The 17,643-nt window shown below is 32.4% G+C and overlaps 1 protein-coding gene across 1 annotated transcript in view; it reads left to right on the plus strand.

The window, feature by feature from the left end:
• The window catches only part of LOC148307452 (uncharacterized), a 171,850-nt gene extending 154,552 nt beyond the window's left edge, over nt 1-17,298 (plus strand). The window contains exons 4-9 of the mRNA XM_088263471.1: nt 9,695-9,919; nt 11,027-11,629; nt 12,363-12,605; nt 13,326-13,596; nt 14,691-14,911; nt 15,804-17,298. Coding sequence (XP_088119597.1) covers nt 9,695-9,919; nt 11,027-11,629; nt 12,363-12,605; nt 13,326-13,596; nt 14,691-14,911; nt 15,804-16,324 — 2,084 coding nt within the window. The 3' untranslated portion in view covers nt 16,325-17,298. The remainder of the gene's footprint in view (nt 1-9,694; nt 9,920-11,026; nt 11,630-12,362; nt 12,606-13,325; nt 13,597-14,690; nt 14,912-15,803) is intronic.
• The last annotated feature ends 345 nt before the right edge of the window (nt 17,299-17,643 follow it).

The following is a 17,643-nucleotide window of genomic DNA, read 5'->3' on the forward strand; positions in this document are numbered from 1 at the left end:
TTGTCTGTTGTAGTGCATTTGCCTCATCAAACAAATCGCGATAATTCATCAATGAGTATTTGCGTTCGCCGCTACAGCCGCCGCTGTATGGGAATCTAACTTTAGAGCACTTATTTATTGCACACATTATTAATTTTGATAATTATAGCCAGAGATTTCTTCGATTTTCGTCGGGCATACACAAGTGAGAATAATATAATAATATATCATAATTTGAAAGTAGGAAAGAACCAATTCTTACAAAGAGTCCACGCAAATAAAAGAATAATAGTATTTATTTATTTAGAAAGCAAATAGCCTCAGGAATGGGAACGCTGTGCTCATCAGATCGAGTCTCTATCTTTTATTGCGACTTAGAATTTTTATAAGGTATTGTTTTTGTTGCAAATGAAAGTAATCGATCCTATTACCGCCATATTATGGCACAAATTTAGGGCACTGGTTCATATTAACGTACCTAGCCTTTACTAGGTTATTTTGTGGTAGACGGCTGGGCGAATTATTTATAAGTCTGTCCATTTTTTTCTGAAACCATGTTGTTGACTCAACCTCATATCTTCAAATGTCCGTACTATCTCAACATATATTTCTTAAACTTATCGATAATGTTATTTTTGACATCTAATCAAAGATGAAGAAAAATATGTAAGTCTGGGCATTTACAAGGCTGACGATCGTCATAGGCTGGTTTTGAGTGATCACTTTACACACGTGTAACATTCACTAATTCTACCCATTATTGACAACCACTTAAACCAGCAAATGACGATCGTCAGCCCCGTAAATGCCCATACTTCCATATTCTTCTTCATCTTTGATGAGATGTCAAAAATAATATGAAAATAACTCCTATAATTGGAGATAATCCAGATTTGTGAACAAGTATTTGGACACACAAAAAATGTTATCGATAATGCTTATCACAGCCTTGCATTATTTTCTTTTAGTATCGCCATTCGAATATTGTAGATCGTTTTACCTCACTTTCATCTGAAAGATCCCTTTTGGCTACATTCAGTCTCCTTTCATCGAATATTAAATATTAAAATATTCAACTTAACGGTATTTTTAGGGGAAAAAATTAATTACGTCAAATGTTACCTGGGTTTAAAGTTGCAATTTATCATTTGTTGGCCCTTAACCAAAGGATTTGAAAAAAAAATATAGTGTTTTACAAGAAATTTTACAAGTGGAATTTTGTACAGTAGAGAACGATGTTATGAACTATTATGTGTAACTGATTTATTTAAGTATTTTTTGTGAAACCGGTATAGTATCAATTCGGCAGTAACGCCCATTTCATACACGTTATTATTAACTATGTATTATTTCATACACTTCGCATAAAACATAACGTTAAACGAAAGTATTCTTGTCACTGCCAACTTGATAGATTATCTGAAAAACAATTAAGATAAATATTATGTACTTATTTTGTTAATATCCAATAAAAAGGGGTTTTCCTGTCAAATTATAACATCCGCCGAGAGACGGTTATGAAAAACCAGTTTTAAAATATCAATGTCAATTTATAGAATTATGAGTAAAGATATACACACATCTCTGATTAAAAAAAACTTTGCATAATCCGTAAATGTTAAGAGGTGAGTTATATGCAGAAGCCTTTTTAATGGATTTTCATCTAAATTCTTTAATCTAGACAGTAAAGAACGATGTTTTTCTATTTGGTAAATTTAAACGGGTTCGTTTGAAATTACCAAAGTCATATATATAAATATAGATTTTAAACTAAATTGATATCTCAATTAAGGCGGGATAATTAAAAGCTTGCAATTTGATTATCTTTAAACCTTATTGAAATTTTTGCATAAAACACCGTTTTTGTATTGAAAAAATAAGTTTTTCTTCAAAACAAATATATGGTTCTTAAAAAAGAAGTATTATTGAAAAGCAAGTGGTTAAAAAAAAAATAGCAATATGTATTCTAAAAAAAAAAAATCCTATATATATTTATTCCAAATTAAATTATGTTGACAACACACTTGGCTCTTCGCGCAGCCGGTCGCGTACTGAATTGTATATTTGAGAGTACACCCTTCAGTATAATTTTCTCTACTTTCTGCCAAGATATCTCGATATCTACGTATATGAAAACAATGTATCAAAAATAATATTAAATTGAATTACGTCAAACCGTTATGTAACTAAATTTCGCAATATTTTGTGGAACGGATGTACTTGTATATTTCCGGATGCATTATTTTTTCAAGCCAAAGAAGTAAAAAAATACATAGGTAATATTGTAAATAGAGATTATCGCATGTGTTATATTGTAAATTATTCAACATTATAACATATACAAAATTATACGACATACATTTATTTATTTCATAGATACATACATTTTTTTACTATTTGTATTACGGCTCTTTAGGCATGCCCTGTGTTGAGCCGAAATACTTACATGTTAATACAAATGTTTATTTTTATTATTTTCATTTATTTATTATTAGATTATATACATTACATACAATAAATACAATAACAATTTACAGTGTAAAGGTTTAAAACAATTTAATTATCATAGCTTGGACTCACCTCTTAAACGTCGAACAGTTAAAATATGATGTCCTGGTATACTCTAAGTGCAAACTTATGTAATTTCATGAGATAGAAAGTTTTTTTAATGCAATAAAATTATACAAACATTTCTCCGTCATAGGTGTCAAATTTTAAACCTAGATCGCTTTGTCTGCGAGCCGTCAAAACTTTTAAATGACACTAATGAATTTGAATGACATTTAAGTGAATCTTATTGACATTATCGAATGTTAATTTACAAAGTTATTGATAGCGATTATTTATTAGTATATTATGCTATAAACTATTACTTTAGATATTTGTTAGTATAGGTATGTACTAACATTTATAAGATATGAGAAAATTAGAAAACCAGAGTACCTACTCTGCATCTTGTAATAAAAAAATAATCTCAGCATAATAACAAAATTTACGTTTTATAAAAATCATTTTGAAAAGAAAAGAGTTATTTAAAGGTTAGGGGTAAAAAAATCTAAAATATTTTAACAATATATATTCTAAAAAATAATCCAATTCCAATATACATACATATCGTAGTCATAAAGAAAAAAGTGACCAAGTGCATTGTTTTACAAAAACATGATCATTGACTATTTGATATCTTACTAGCTTAATATTGCTTTTTTTATGGATTTTAAACTTAGAAGTAAAATAATAATAAAAATGAAAATGGTATTTTCTGGCGTTTCTCATGTGTTTGATTATAATCCAGGATTTGGACCTCACATACTAATATAAGAGTTTCTGCTTAGTAAAAAGCTTATTTACATCTCACCAATAGATGTCTCTAGTGAAGTTCTAGTGATTCAAGAACAAGGTTTCTAAATTGGTTCATATATAAAGAACTTCCAAGAATTTGAGTAGTGTGGTTGTGGTTGTCAATAATGGGTAGAATTGGTGAATGTTACATGTGTGTAAAGTGATCACTTAAACCAGCCGATGACGGTCGTCAGCCCCGTAAATGCCCAGACTTCCATATTCTTCTTCATCTTTGATGAGATGTCAAAAAATAACTTAGAAGTATAATATATTGACTAGTTAAAAATGACTAACTGCATTGGTGTTTATTTTCTTGCCAAGCAACAGTGACTTAAATGGCCCTCCTGAACATTTTACGTTTTGGTAGTTGGTCACTTTCTCCTGTACGACTTTGATATATATTTATTTTTTAATGTTCTCGGAGACATGTCTGGCTCCTTGGGCAGCCATTGCAGGATTATATGTTTACGAGTACCCCTTTAAATTTTAAGTCTAAAGAATTCTCGAATATTGCTATTGCACCTAATCATAAAAGGCAAAATAGAGGGTCGACGAGGTGTGGGCAGAAGGCAGATATCCTGGCTCCAGAAAAGACGAGATTGGACGAGGATCAGTACCGTCGAGGCCCTGTTTAGAGCTGCCCAAGATAAGGACAATTACTCTCAAGTGATACTCGACGTCAGGGGGACCTGACATGACACGAACAGAAGAAGAATTCTCGAATGGCTGATAAATTTCAAACCTTTCATGGTTTACTGACTTCGTATTGTGGCTGTGTGACTGTATTAAGCGTAGGTACCGTAGAATGGGGCTAGTTGAACTTTGTAGGTTACTTGACCCCAGTACAAAAAAAAATCTGTATTTGGTCTACAATAATGAACATTATTCATTGTTTCCCTGACAGGTGACACTTATTGTCACGATACTTCGATTGATTCATTTTATTCGAACCCTTATCCGCACCCCAATGGTGCATAGGGCACTGCATCATATAAACGCAGTGTTATCTTGATCGTTAACACACGAAGGAAAGGTGATCAGCCCTCCGCTTCAGGCACCAGTCCAGGGTAATATTGAATAAATATTGGAGTGAAAAAATTACTTATATTTATTAGACCCCCCCCCCCCCTGCGAATCTGTGCTGACCATTACACTACGGAGGCGAAAGATCGATACCACGATCCAAATAAAAAAAATGTACTGGGCTCAAGTAACACATCAATGTTCAAGTATCCCCGTTCTACGGTACTTTTTGTATTTGTGCACATGCAATAAATGACGATCTTATCGGTTCAAGTCAACAGGATGCAATCTCCAAATACATGTCCCAATATATTGTAGATTTAAATCGGAATATTTATGTGTTTAATCATCGAATAAAAGTTATGCCAGGCGATGTAATGGATGTTGCGGATAATAATTTCCGCTTCTTATTCCGGTAATTCAGAAAGGCGTTGGCGTAGAAGAAAGTCAGCAAAATCCATATGTACCATGAAATGTTTGACGATATATTTCCTGTAAATATTTTAACTTTACTCGACTTAGAACTTTAACTTATTTTTACAAGTAAGGGTTCCAACACGGACATAAAAAAAATTTATTAATAATTAATTATCCGGCTCTAAAGTGTAGTGTTTAGCACGCTGGACTATCATGCTGGAGGTCCCGGGTTCGATTCCCAAGAGGGTCAAAATAATTTATTAGTGAATTTTCAGTCTAATTTTTAATTAATATGACCCTGGACTGGCACCTGAAGCGGAAGGCTGATCACCTTTTTTTCGTGTTTTTAACGATCAGGATAACACTTTCTCTATACGACGCGGTGCCCTATGCACCATTGAGTGCTGATAAAGGTTAGAAGAAGAATAATTCATACAGAGTTTTAGTAAAAATAATACAAAATAAATAATAAATAATTATAATGCACGAATGTTAAAGATGAGAAGATTGTTTTGCAAAGATAGATTGGTGTGGCGTTCAATTCTCTCTTCTTACGATTAATCAAATACTGGACTTTAAATGACTTATTTCTCAGTGTATACTGCCTGTCTGATCAGAACGTTTGTTAATACCTGTATACGTATAAGAAACGGTCAATTTGAACTTAATATTTAGTACCCGCATACTCAACTTTTGCAACGCCACATAATTTATTTTAAAATCATATGTAGGTATTGAATTTACTAGATGCTAGATGATAATAAAGCTAACAACACCTTAGGTGTAACAGCCCGAAGGCGTGTGTGGTTGGAAATTAAATTACACGTATAATCAATCTCATACACGTAACAATTTGACTTGGGTGCATGTAATTAGAACACAGATAAACTATTAATTGATGAATTTCAACATATCTTATACGTTATACGATACTTGTTTTTCTAGATATATGGTATGCATCTGAAAGAGAGGTACGAACTGTTGATTATTGTACAAATGATGGGCATTTTATGTTTTTTTTTCTCGATAAAAGCAAAAACTTGAAAGAAAAATACATTTAAAAAAAATGATGTAGTGAATCATTACCCCTTGTATCCTATCCTCACTAATTAAGGGTATATTCCCAAAGACTCATTCACCAGCAACCGCCGAAGAAGTTATATGCTACGCCCGATTTTTTTAAAGAATGTAATTCGGATATTTTTTGTTTTTTCAGTATATATATATATTTATATATATATATATATATATATATATATATATATATATATATATATATATATATATATATATATATATATATATATATATATATATATATATATATATATATATATATATATATACATATATATATATATGTATATATATATATATATATATATATATATATATATATATATATATATATATATATATATATATATATATATATATATATATATATATATATATATATATATATATATATATATATATATATATATATATATATATATATATATATATATACATATATATATATATGTATATATATATATATATATATATATATATATATATATATATATATATATATATGTATATATATATATATATATATATATATATATATATATATATATATATATATATATATATATATATATTTATAGAAAACTAATTTTTATCATTTTTTTTACTATTGTTTTATTTAAGGTTTCTTTTCAAAACCATTTAATTATTTCGAAGAAAAACTTATTTTTTACGGAAACTGTTACCTGGATTTAGAGATAATTATGTTGCGACTTAACGAATGCTGGGCCTTAAGTACAATTTGAATATAATCGGTTTCATTAACCAGTCATTTACTCAGATACACTCTAATGCATTGGTACATTTATTAACATGTATGAAGGAAGTATAAGTACTTAGTCACACGCATTTATGTTTTTAATAACAACTGTAGCTTACACAGAATATGCGAATATTTGTACAGTGCTCATTGGTATTTCGCAATTTTCATAAAACGTGTAAAATCGATTAGTTATATTTGGTTGCGAGCGATAAGGGTGCAGCAACATTGATTAAGAATTGTAATTTTATTGGTAAATGCGCATATTAGCATACAAATTGGTATTGAATATTTTACATATGCATACCAATATTATTGTAAAATATTTATGATTATTTTGTACACGAAACAGCCACTTTATCTGAACCGAAATGTAATGGTCTTCTAGGATATCGTGTCTTATAATCTCACAAAAAAAATATTTCGCACAATTCCTGTGTTTCTAAATAGCTCCAACTACTACCATCCATAACCATCTAACTAACTTATCATCACGCAGAATAGAACGCCACACCACTCTGCCTTTGCAAACATTCTTTGCTTCTTCCACAGTCATGTATCACCTCATACATTCCCGCCGATTATTTCGACTTCTGACCCGATCGCTTTCAAATATTTGACATACCTGGTCATGCCAAGTTTTGCTGTTAATATACATTCGCCTCACTAATTTGCTTTGCCGCCCTTTTCTCACGCATTCGTTCCACATCCCCAAACTATCTCAACACGCCTTTCTTAATTAAATACCTACCGGATCTATAAATATATAGAAAAACATTTCCTTGTGAATGAGGTATACTTTGTACTAGTATATAATAAGCAAAGTAAAAATGTCAATCCAGCATCCTCAAATAGGATTCCTCGCAAAGATATGTTGGAACAAACGGTATGAAAATCTCCAGAGCTTTTTTTAACCAATACGTTGACATTTGTTTACACTAAAACGTTGAGACCTCTGCCAAATCCTGGAGACTGACTCACCGAACCTCTGGGGTACAATCGAACCCTGGTTAAGAACCACTGGATTAGAGCCTATTAGCTTAGCAGCTTCCATGTTACGAGTACAAGACATGTCTAACACCATCACGTCCTCTCGTTTCTATACCGTACTTCATGTCACGCGTTTCGCAAATATCGCGAGACTATAATTATAATCCGTAATCGCAGTACTTGACTTCTGACCACCGGGGAAAGTTGTTACACAATGTTAGAATATTACGAGTACTATTGGATTGAGGAAGTGTCTTCTTCGGCTAAATTATCACAGGCCATTATTTATAGAGCATCTAAATGCACCACGTTCTGAGAACTACGCACTGCACGGCGGATTTCAAACTGTTACCACTTAGCAGTCGAGTTTCCTAGCACGTAACCACTTTTTAGTTTAAAAATATAAACACGACTAGTTTCGAGAACTGCACATGTTATCATCAACAAGTGAAAATACAAACTTAAGTTTAACTCAAGTTAAATTTTCGAAATTGAACCATATGTATAGAAGTTCCAAGAATTTGAGTAGTTTTGGTTGTCAATCATGGGTAGAATTGGTGAATGTTACTTGTGTGTAAAGTGATCACTTAAACAAGCTTATGACGGTCGTAAACCCCGTAAATGCCCAGACATCACAATTATGCATCTATGTTGAGATGTCAAAAAATAAACAAAAGTTTATGCCAAATCAGTGAATAATGTATGTGTCAACTTTGTACATACATAATAACAGTAAGAATTAGGGTTTTCTAGACATTTTTCTATATTTAATGTGTCCAAATACTTGTTTACAAATTTGGATTATCTCCAATCAGGAGTTATTTTTTACATTATTTATTTGACATCTCAACATAGATGAAGAAGAATATGGAAGTTTGGGCATTTACAGGGCTCACGACCGTCATAAGCTCGGTTAAGTGATCACTTTACACACGTATAAAATTTACCAATTCTATCTATTGTATGATTGAACACCATACTACTCATTTTTTTAACTTAAATATGTTGATCAAACTTGTAACACAGTATGTGCGAGTTCACAACAGCCTTCTATGTTGGGACGAGAAAAGCTTTTTTTAAGCAGAGAATTTTTCTTTATTCTTTACTCACTCATTATAATATATCCCTTGTATCGATTCCAATGTTTCAAAAATGCAAAAAATTAATCATGATTTTCTTTTGGTGATAAAATTTATAAATATAATACTTTAATGCTCTTTTCTTAATTTTTATTGAAAAAAATGTTGTTTTTTGTTGTAATTTTAATTGTATATATAGCCTTATAAATTATATATATAAATATATATATATATATATATATATATATATATATATATATATATATATATATATATATATATATATATATATATATATATATATATATATATATATATATATATATATATATATATATATATATATGTATATATATATATATATAAATATATATATATATATATATATATTTATACATAAATAAATATATATATGTATATATATATATATATATATATATATATATATATATATATATATATATATATATATATATATATATATATATATATATATATATATATATATATATATATATATATATATTTATATATATATATATATATATATATATAAATATATATATATATATATATATATTTATATATATATATATATATATATATATATATATATATATATATATATATATATATATATATATATATATATATATATATATATTTATATATATATATATATATATATATATATATATAAATATATATATATATATATATATATATATATATATATATATATATATATATATATATATATATATATATATATATATATGTATATGTATAAAAATATGTTTTTTTAATTACTAGATTTTATACAATATATACAAAAGATACAATAACAATTTACAGTAGAAAGGTTTTAAAATAAAATAATTACGCCTGGACTTTAATTAATTCTCTTTCCACCTTGTCCTTACTAACGAGAAGAAGCCATCAACGGACACTCTTCTTAAAAAAAAATTTTTTGAATTTCTTAAAGGTTACTATGTATGTTTATTGTATCTATTTTTTTATTTCGTTGCAGATAATCCTCCCATTCTTGCTCCGTCGCAAGGATCTAACTCCACTGACTGGCTCCAGAGCGAAGGACAATTCACTAAAGAAAATTACGCACCAGGTGCGAAGGTATCCTCGAAGCATGGCGATGGTAAAAAAGAGGCCACAGATTCAAAACTTTCACCGTCCAAGATACTTCTGGACCAAACAATTATCGTCAAGAGTAGTGAATCTACAAAACAAAAAGAAAAAGGTATGACTTATTTAAATAATGCCTTAAATTTCATTTTCAGCGCGTTCCTTTTAAATATAACGCGAAATAAAAAGACACGTTACCAAAATATGCTAATAACACTGCCCAACAATTTACTCTTGGCAATTTGATCTTTATGCACTTTGCATAGCTAAATTCAAAAACGAAAGCAAAAAAAAAGTAGCATGTCAGATTTTTTAGTTTTGGATATTTTTAATTCTGATATTGACTAAAGTTTATCTTATTATTTATGTACAAATATATATAAACATATAATGCTATCGTATTCAATATTTATAAGTTAATATTATGTATTTCCACTGTTACTCCATAATTATCAATACTTTTTTGAATCCCTTAGACCTTAGACTAAAACATGTCTAGATACCAATCACTATTACGGCTTCAATGTATGGGGTCCATACAAACAATAATATGACTGTAACATCAAAACTTGACGTGATACAAGCTTGTCACCATGTAGACTTTGAATAAGGACGATTAACTTAGTCCAAATCAGTCATCAAAATTTAATTTTCAGTTACAAAATCATTGTTGGCCAGTGTTATTATGTATCCTTCTTCTTCTTACCCTTATTCGTACCAAATGGTGCATAGGGCACTTAATCGTATTGTTGCAGTGTTATCTTGATCGTTACTTACATTACGGCAAGTTGATCACTCCTACGCTTCAGGGACCAGTCCAAGGTCATACTAAACGAATGTAAAATCACCAATATTTAATTTCACCTCCCTCCATGGGAACTCGGGACCTCTAGCACGGTAGCTAAACACGCTAACCATTACGCCACGGAGGCGGACAATTATGTACAATAATGTATAATGTTTAAAAGTTTCTATATTTCTACAACAATCAAGCCTTCGAACCTAGTGTTGATAATTCTGAATTTAACCATTTTTGTTTATTGTGGATATTTTTTTTATCTCTTTGTAAAATCCATGATCTATTATTATTAATATAAATAAAACAAAATTTATGATAAACCAAAATTTATAATTTTACTGTGTAACAGCTGTTTTGCCTAGCGAGACCGTTATCAAATTGTCTCGGAACAAACAGTAGGTAAATAATATTCAACTTTTTCAGATGAACTGATGTTCGGCTATGCGGATGACGATAGCGCGGATGATGAAGGACTGCAAAGTTTCGTTGAATTAGTTCCTGCTTCCGGTGTCGATCCGTTGAGAGTCACAAAGTTCAAGTCTACTACTCCATCTGCTCCTATCTTCCCAACCAACTTATCTCCATCTGTACAATATGGAAATGAACACGAAGATGCAGAGTCCAACGAAAAACGCAATCTAAAAAAACTTGCCACTCATCCTGTTACCGACATCTACGACAAAACTCAAACTTTTGCCATATTTTATAACAAAGACGCAATTGAATCTACGACTAGTGGATCAGGAGAATCCGTGGAAAAGGATTCTGATAAATTCAACAGAGTACACCCTGATATTTCTGAACCAAACATAGATAAAGGATTTCAAGCAATTAAAAGTATTCCTAGCTTTACATCAGGACACCAGAACAGCTTCGGTATACCCATTGAAGAAGCCGCGAGCGTAAGAAGCACAACTCAGTCGTCCGTCTATAACACAAGAGTATCTCCAACTCTTCCCTCGATGGTAGGAAGGAACAAAGTGAGAAGTACAACAGTCAGGAGTCGGTGGAACACCACTGAAGATGGTGAGTTCTAAAGCGATATTTCCTCTAAACAAATTAATGTTTTCCTTCCAAATTCTCAAAATCGCATTTATGGGAATTTTACAGCTGTGAATGAGGAGAAATCTGAAAAGAATTTAGTTTTGTGTCTGAGGTCTTTCTTTCTACTGAGGCAAATATCAGTATATTCATCATTTGTATACAATTTATAATTATAGGTTGACTGTTTTTTTGTAGATGGAAATTGCGTTTATTATTATATTAACCTTGATTATGATGTACAAGGTTTTTTCTTCTAGCTAAGAACATATTTCATTTTAATCTGTGCTTGGAACTGGGAGGATAAACTAGTGTGAGCCAATCAGGAACTTCTCAGCATCTGCTCATTGCCGGGAGAAAACCATGTAAAACTCCTCAGGAGAAGCTGAATTGTTGACTATCGTCAACAGACCTTCCGTTCCACTAGAAGAGGGTTCGGTATTTTGTGTCCTAGCTTGGTTTATGGAACCAATGTCCTTCATTATTTTTATCATGTATGATACCACCTTTCGTGACAGTTTCTTATGAACTATCGCAAATCCCAACTGTTGACTGTTTGGATTTGTTGCTTATGGAAGAAATGTGACCTGTATTCAAGATTTTCCCTAATTGACCTCTGTGTATTGCCAGTAGTTGAAGGTTAGCTATTGGTCAGAAGTATCCACTTTTAATCGTCATTTCCAAATGGTGGTTATAATGTTTATTTCCCAAATATCAGGTATCTGTTTCTCTACACGACTGTCTATGTGCCGTGGAGTGTTGCCTTACGACCTGACTACCCAGCCACTGGCGGGGGGCGCCACCCTGCTGGCGGCTGGAGCCGAGGGAGCTAACCTGCTGCAGGCGCTGCTGCGCTCCGGGTGCAGCCCCCGCGCCCGCCAGTTCCTCTGCTCCTTGCTGGAGCCGGAATGCCGTCCAAGAGGCATGCAAGTCCTGCCGCCTTGTCGTCCAGCTTGCGATGGTATCTAATATTTTATAGAATTGGTGTTTTTAGTGAAATCTGTCATCCTTGTATACATAAAATAATTGTAATTTTGAAGAGTTACTACTACAATTTCTACTACCATCATGCCGTTTCCTCGGAGGGGTTGGCAGATAGGATGGAACGCCACACTATTCTGTTCTGACAAACACTCCTAGACTCCTTCACATCGATACATCTAGTCACACATGCCCTCCGATTACGCAGACTTTTGACACCACTAGATGGAGTAGTTCTGTTTGATCTGATCGTGTCAACTCATGTTTGGCCATCCTCATTCTGTTTTTATTATTAAATGTATGAAAGATCCTTCCCGAATTATGAGATACGCCTGAAACGTGTTTAATTTTTTTTAGCAAATGTCATAAATTGTCTTTCATTTAATTTTATAAACAAATATTGTAAAATATGCCCACGGCATGGAAAAGTCAGTGAGTGCACATTATTTTAATTTGTTGTTTGTAAAAATGAGTATGAAAACACATAAATAACATATGTATATACCTAGCGCTCTAAGTTTGTCTACCTCTGCCTTAAAGCAAATTTGTATATCACTCATTGAGTTTTATTTCATTACACACGACTAGTTTCGAAAACTACTGTTGTTTTTATCGATAGATGAATAGTAAAACAATAAGGTAGTAATTCCACAAAGTTAATGCCAAATCAATAAATAATATTTTTACTTGATGATTACAGAAATAGCTTCCTCCTGTCGGGATGTGATCTCCGCCGCCCCGGCGGACCTGGCAGCCGTGTTCCAGTGCTCGCTGTACCCAGCCTCCGGCGAGGGCTGCGCCCCCCAGCGCGGCCGGGGGGCAGGGGGCCCGGCGTGCCCGGCCGGGGAGCTCCGCTGCCCCGCGGACGGCTCGTGCGTGCCGGCGCACTGGCGCTGCGACACCATCTCCGACTGCCCCGGAGGAACCGACGAGGAAGGGTGCGATGATGGCTGCTCTCCGAATGAATTTAGGTAATTTCATAGATGTCTCTACTATATTGCGGTGACTCGTTACTCGGTGAATGTATAACGAGAGAATGACTAAGAAATTATATGCGCGAATGTGAGCGAGAGAACAGATTTAGGACGGCCGAAAAAGATCAGATTCACCAGAGTGAAATTTAATTAATATTAGAGGGTAAAATCACTAATATATATTTTCACGCCCCCCCTTGGTAATCGAACCCGTGACTTCCAGCACGGTAGCTAAACACGCTAACCATTACACCATGGAGGCGGACGACAAATGTTACCTAGGTTTAAAGAAAATTAAGATGAGATAGAAGATGGAAACGTCACGGAGAGAAGACATTAATATCTATCATTAGATTCCTAACTGTCCATCAAACCTCCTCCCCTAGTTTTCCATCTACCTCCTTCCCTTGACTCCTTTTTTCCTTTGCCTTCCTCGTTATCATCAATTTGTAATTTATGTTTTTTTTTAATGTTCAAGCACTATCTACCCTCTGATTGCAAACAGCTATATATGGTATCAAACGTTTGGACCAATATCACTAGTCTGTTTTTGGTTGGTTGGAAGATATTGCTCTTTAGGAATAAGCTCGCCAATGTGCCTTAATTTGAGATATCGTAGTCGTACAGGAGAAAGTGACCAACTAACAAAACGTAAAATATTCAGGAGGGCCATTTAAGTCACTTTTGCTTGGTAAGAAAATAAATATCAACGCAGTTAGTCATTTTTAACAACTCAACATATTATACTTTCAAGTTTAAAATCCTTCGGGATGTTTTTCAGGGCAATATTAAGCTAGTAAGATATCAAATAGTCAATGATCACGTTTTTGTAAGAAATGCACTTGGTCACTTTTCCTGTATGACTACGATATGTATATTGGAATTGGATTATTTTTTAGAATATATATTGTTAAAATATTTTAGATTTTTTTACTCCTAACCAAAAATAACTCTTTTCTTTTCAAAATGATTTTTATAAACCGTTAATTTTGTAAATCTGCTGAGATTATTTTTTTTTACAAGATGCAGTGTAGGTACTCTGGTTTTCTGGTCACTTTCTTCTGTATGACTACGATATGTATATTTTTCAGATGTGCCGAACAGGGTAACTGCATTCCCGAGGAGTGGGTGTGCGACGGGCACCCCGACTGCTCCGGGCGGGGGGAGGACGAGCTGGGGTGCGGGGAGGGCGGGGAGGGGGAGGGGGACGTGCAGGGGGCGGCCAGCCAGCACCCGCGCCCCGCGCGCCTTCCGCGGCCCCCGCGCCTGCAGAGCACCACCAGCAAGACAACCGCCAACCCTGCGAATACAGGTTTATTCATATACTAGTATATTGTTGATACTATCGGTGTCTTGATATAAATATAGTAACTTGAGATGAAACATCAGATTATATGAAAGAAGATAGAGGTCTGAGAATCCCGGGGATTACGACTTGGCATTAGAATCGCTAAAGAGGCTTTATGTCCTTGTATAAAGTTCACATAATTAATTTTTGAACTTGTGTATATACGATGATCTTGAATCCCTTTCACATGCGGGTAGTTATTCAATAGACTTGGTGGATAGCTGATTGTGGTGCCATATGTTATAACATATGGCGTGTATATGCGTGTGCGTGTGTATAGCTCACTCTATTACAACATCAGTGAGATGCATTCCGAATTAGTTTACACCAATTTTTTTAAGAGAGAGAGCCTGAATTTCATTTAATTGTTTTAGATACTTACTATTTGATCAGTATTTTATTTTTTTCTTTTCCTTTTTTGCACCCTGCTTATAAATGCAAGGTCATGCTACGGGTAAGGGATTCTTACAATCTTACTTTAGTGTTTTCCAGTATGCATTATGTGGGAGAAAAAAATGAGGGTAGAGCAGCGTTCAGCCGCTCGACTCCACTACACTTTAGCTCCGTAAATATTGGTCATAGTTGTTCTACAATTCCTGGCTCCGACTTTTATCCTCCTTCATTGTAGTTTTTCATCTCCAGTTAATTATTATGGTTCCTAATAATGTTGCCTAAATAAACTTATTGTTAATACAGCATGGTCCGAATTTTTCAAGCAATTAGTATTTCTGATGTAGGTACTTATTAAAGACGAGAACATTTTATTACTATCATTTCATCGATATAACGTACAATTTGTCGAAATATTTCTTAGACTAATTTTTCATGTTCAACTAATATCTTTACTGCATTTCAGTTACCGCAAGACCAACGATGGAGTACGAAAGCAGCAAAGAAATCCTAATGATGAGCGACTCCGTGCTCCCGAAATTCAAACCCCTCACGGCTCTATCATCCCGCAAGAAATTGGTGTATTCTCAGACAACAACCCCTAGAGCCGTCCAAGCCACTAGTGCTTCTTCCTCCATCAGCATCCGAAGACCCACCCCCTGCCCGTTAGGGGATCCAAACTGCAAGAAGCGCATATCCACCAGGGTACCTCCTTGCATCAGGGGATCCTGTTCCGACAGCAAGAAGGCCAACGTGACAGAAGCTGGAAAGACTACAGAGAGTGGGAACGTCGCGGAGACTGGGAAAATGAACGTGACAAGAATGATTCAAGAAATGGAGTCCGTTTCCGGTCTGACGTCACATTCGTCTCCTTGTCCCCAGGGTGAGCTGAGATGTGTCGATGGAAGATGTATCACCTTGGAGCAGCTTTGCGACCACCATACTGACTGTTCGGACGGTGCCGACGAAGCGAAATGCTTTCCATGATTTCTCTAATTTTCTACATATCGCTCACTCCTTTCAAGAACGTCATAAATCAAAAAACGACAATTTTCAGTTGTGCATGTTTTCGGAATGCCCAGAAAATATACTATATCCCAGCAAAAGAGGCATATTTTTAACTTAATATTTACCCGCTACAGGGCAGAAAATGTTGTTTTTGCATTTTGAAGAAAAGGTAATGTTTAAGTATTTTATTACACATATTAAATATTTTTCAAATGCAGAAAAAACCTTCAGGTTTTACCTCAAAAGATCTGTTGCACAGTAAAAAGTTAAATAAGTGGCTTGATATTTATTTTTAATACATTGTATTTTATGTTTGAACTTTAAAAACGTTCTCCTGAAAAATCAAGTTTTTTGATTTATGACGTTCTTGAAAGGAGTGAGCGATATGTGTTACGATAGTTTTGTATATGTTTAATAGCAGTATAAGAAAAAATATTATTGTACAATCATTACAAACCTACGTTATGTTACTTAAAAATATACGTGTTTACCAGTTGTTAGGTTACTTTTAGTTATAATAAATTAAATACAGTTATTTTTCATATACTCGTAAAAAAATACTTTTGTAGATATCAGCCATTTGTCATTTAAACATAAATAAATAAATAAATATAAACTTAATAAAGCACGATAGAAACCCATCAGAAAGTGAGTAAACTTGATAGCAAACGTATAAGAACACAATAGCTTATTATTTGATCAGTAACTACATTCGTAATAGACAACTAAAAAATAAACCATGTCATATAAGACATTTTAAAAGGGACGAATCAAGCATAAAGCTTCCTACTAAAGTATAAATGATTTGTTTTTGTATATTGAAATGTAAATATTTCGTATAATATCAAAACAATGATGATTTTTGACCTGGTGAATATATGTATGTAAAAATTTACTTGTATTTTTTTTAAAGATTTGTTTAAATAATATGAACAAACGCTTTGAAATCTCATTCAACGATTTGTAATATGTATATATATATATATATATACATATATATATATATATATATATATATATATATATATATATATATATATATATATATATATATATATATATATATATATATATATATATATATATATATATATATATATATATATATATATATATATATATATATATATATATATATATATATATATATATATATATATATATATATATATATATATATATATATATATATATATATATATATATATATATATATATATATATATATATATATATATATATATATATATATATATATATATATATATATATATATATATATATATATATATATATAT

This window comes from Brachycentrus maculatus, unplaced genomic scaffold (genome assembly GCF_059751285.1).
Source record: "Brachycentrus maculatus isolate JH-2025_06_01 unplaced genomic scaffold, ASM5975128v1 h1tg000199l, whole genome shotgun sequence".
NCBI classification, from domain to species: domain Eukaryota; kingdom Metazoa; phylum Arthropoda; class Insecta; order Trichoptera; family Brachycentridae; genus Brachycentrus; species Brachycentrus maculatus.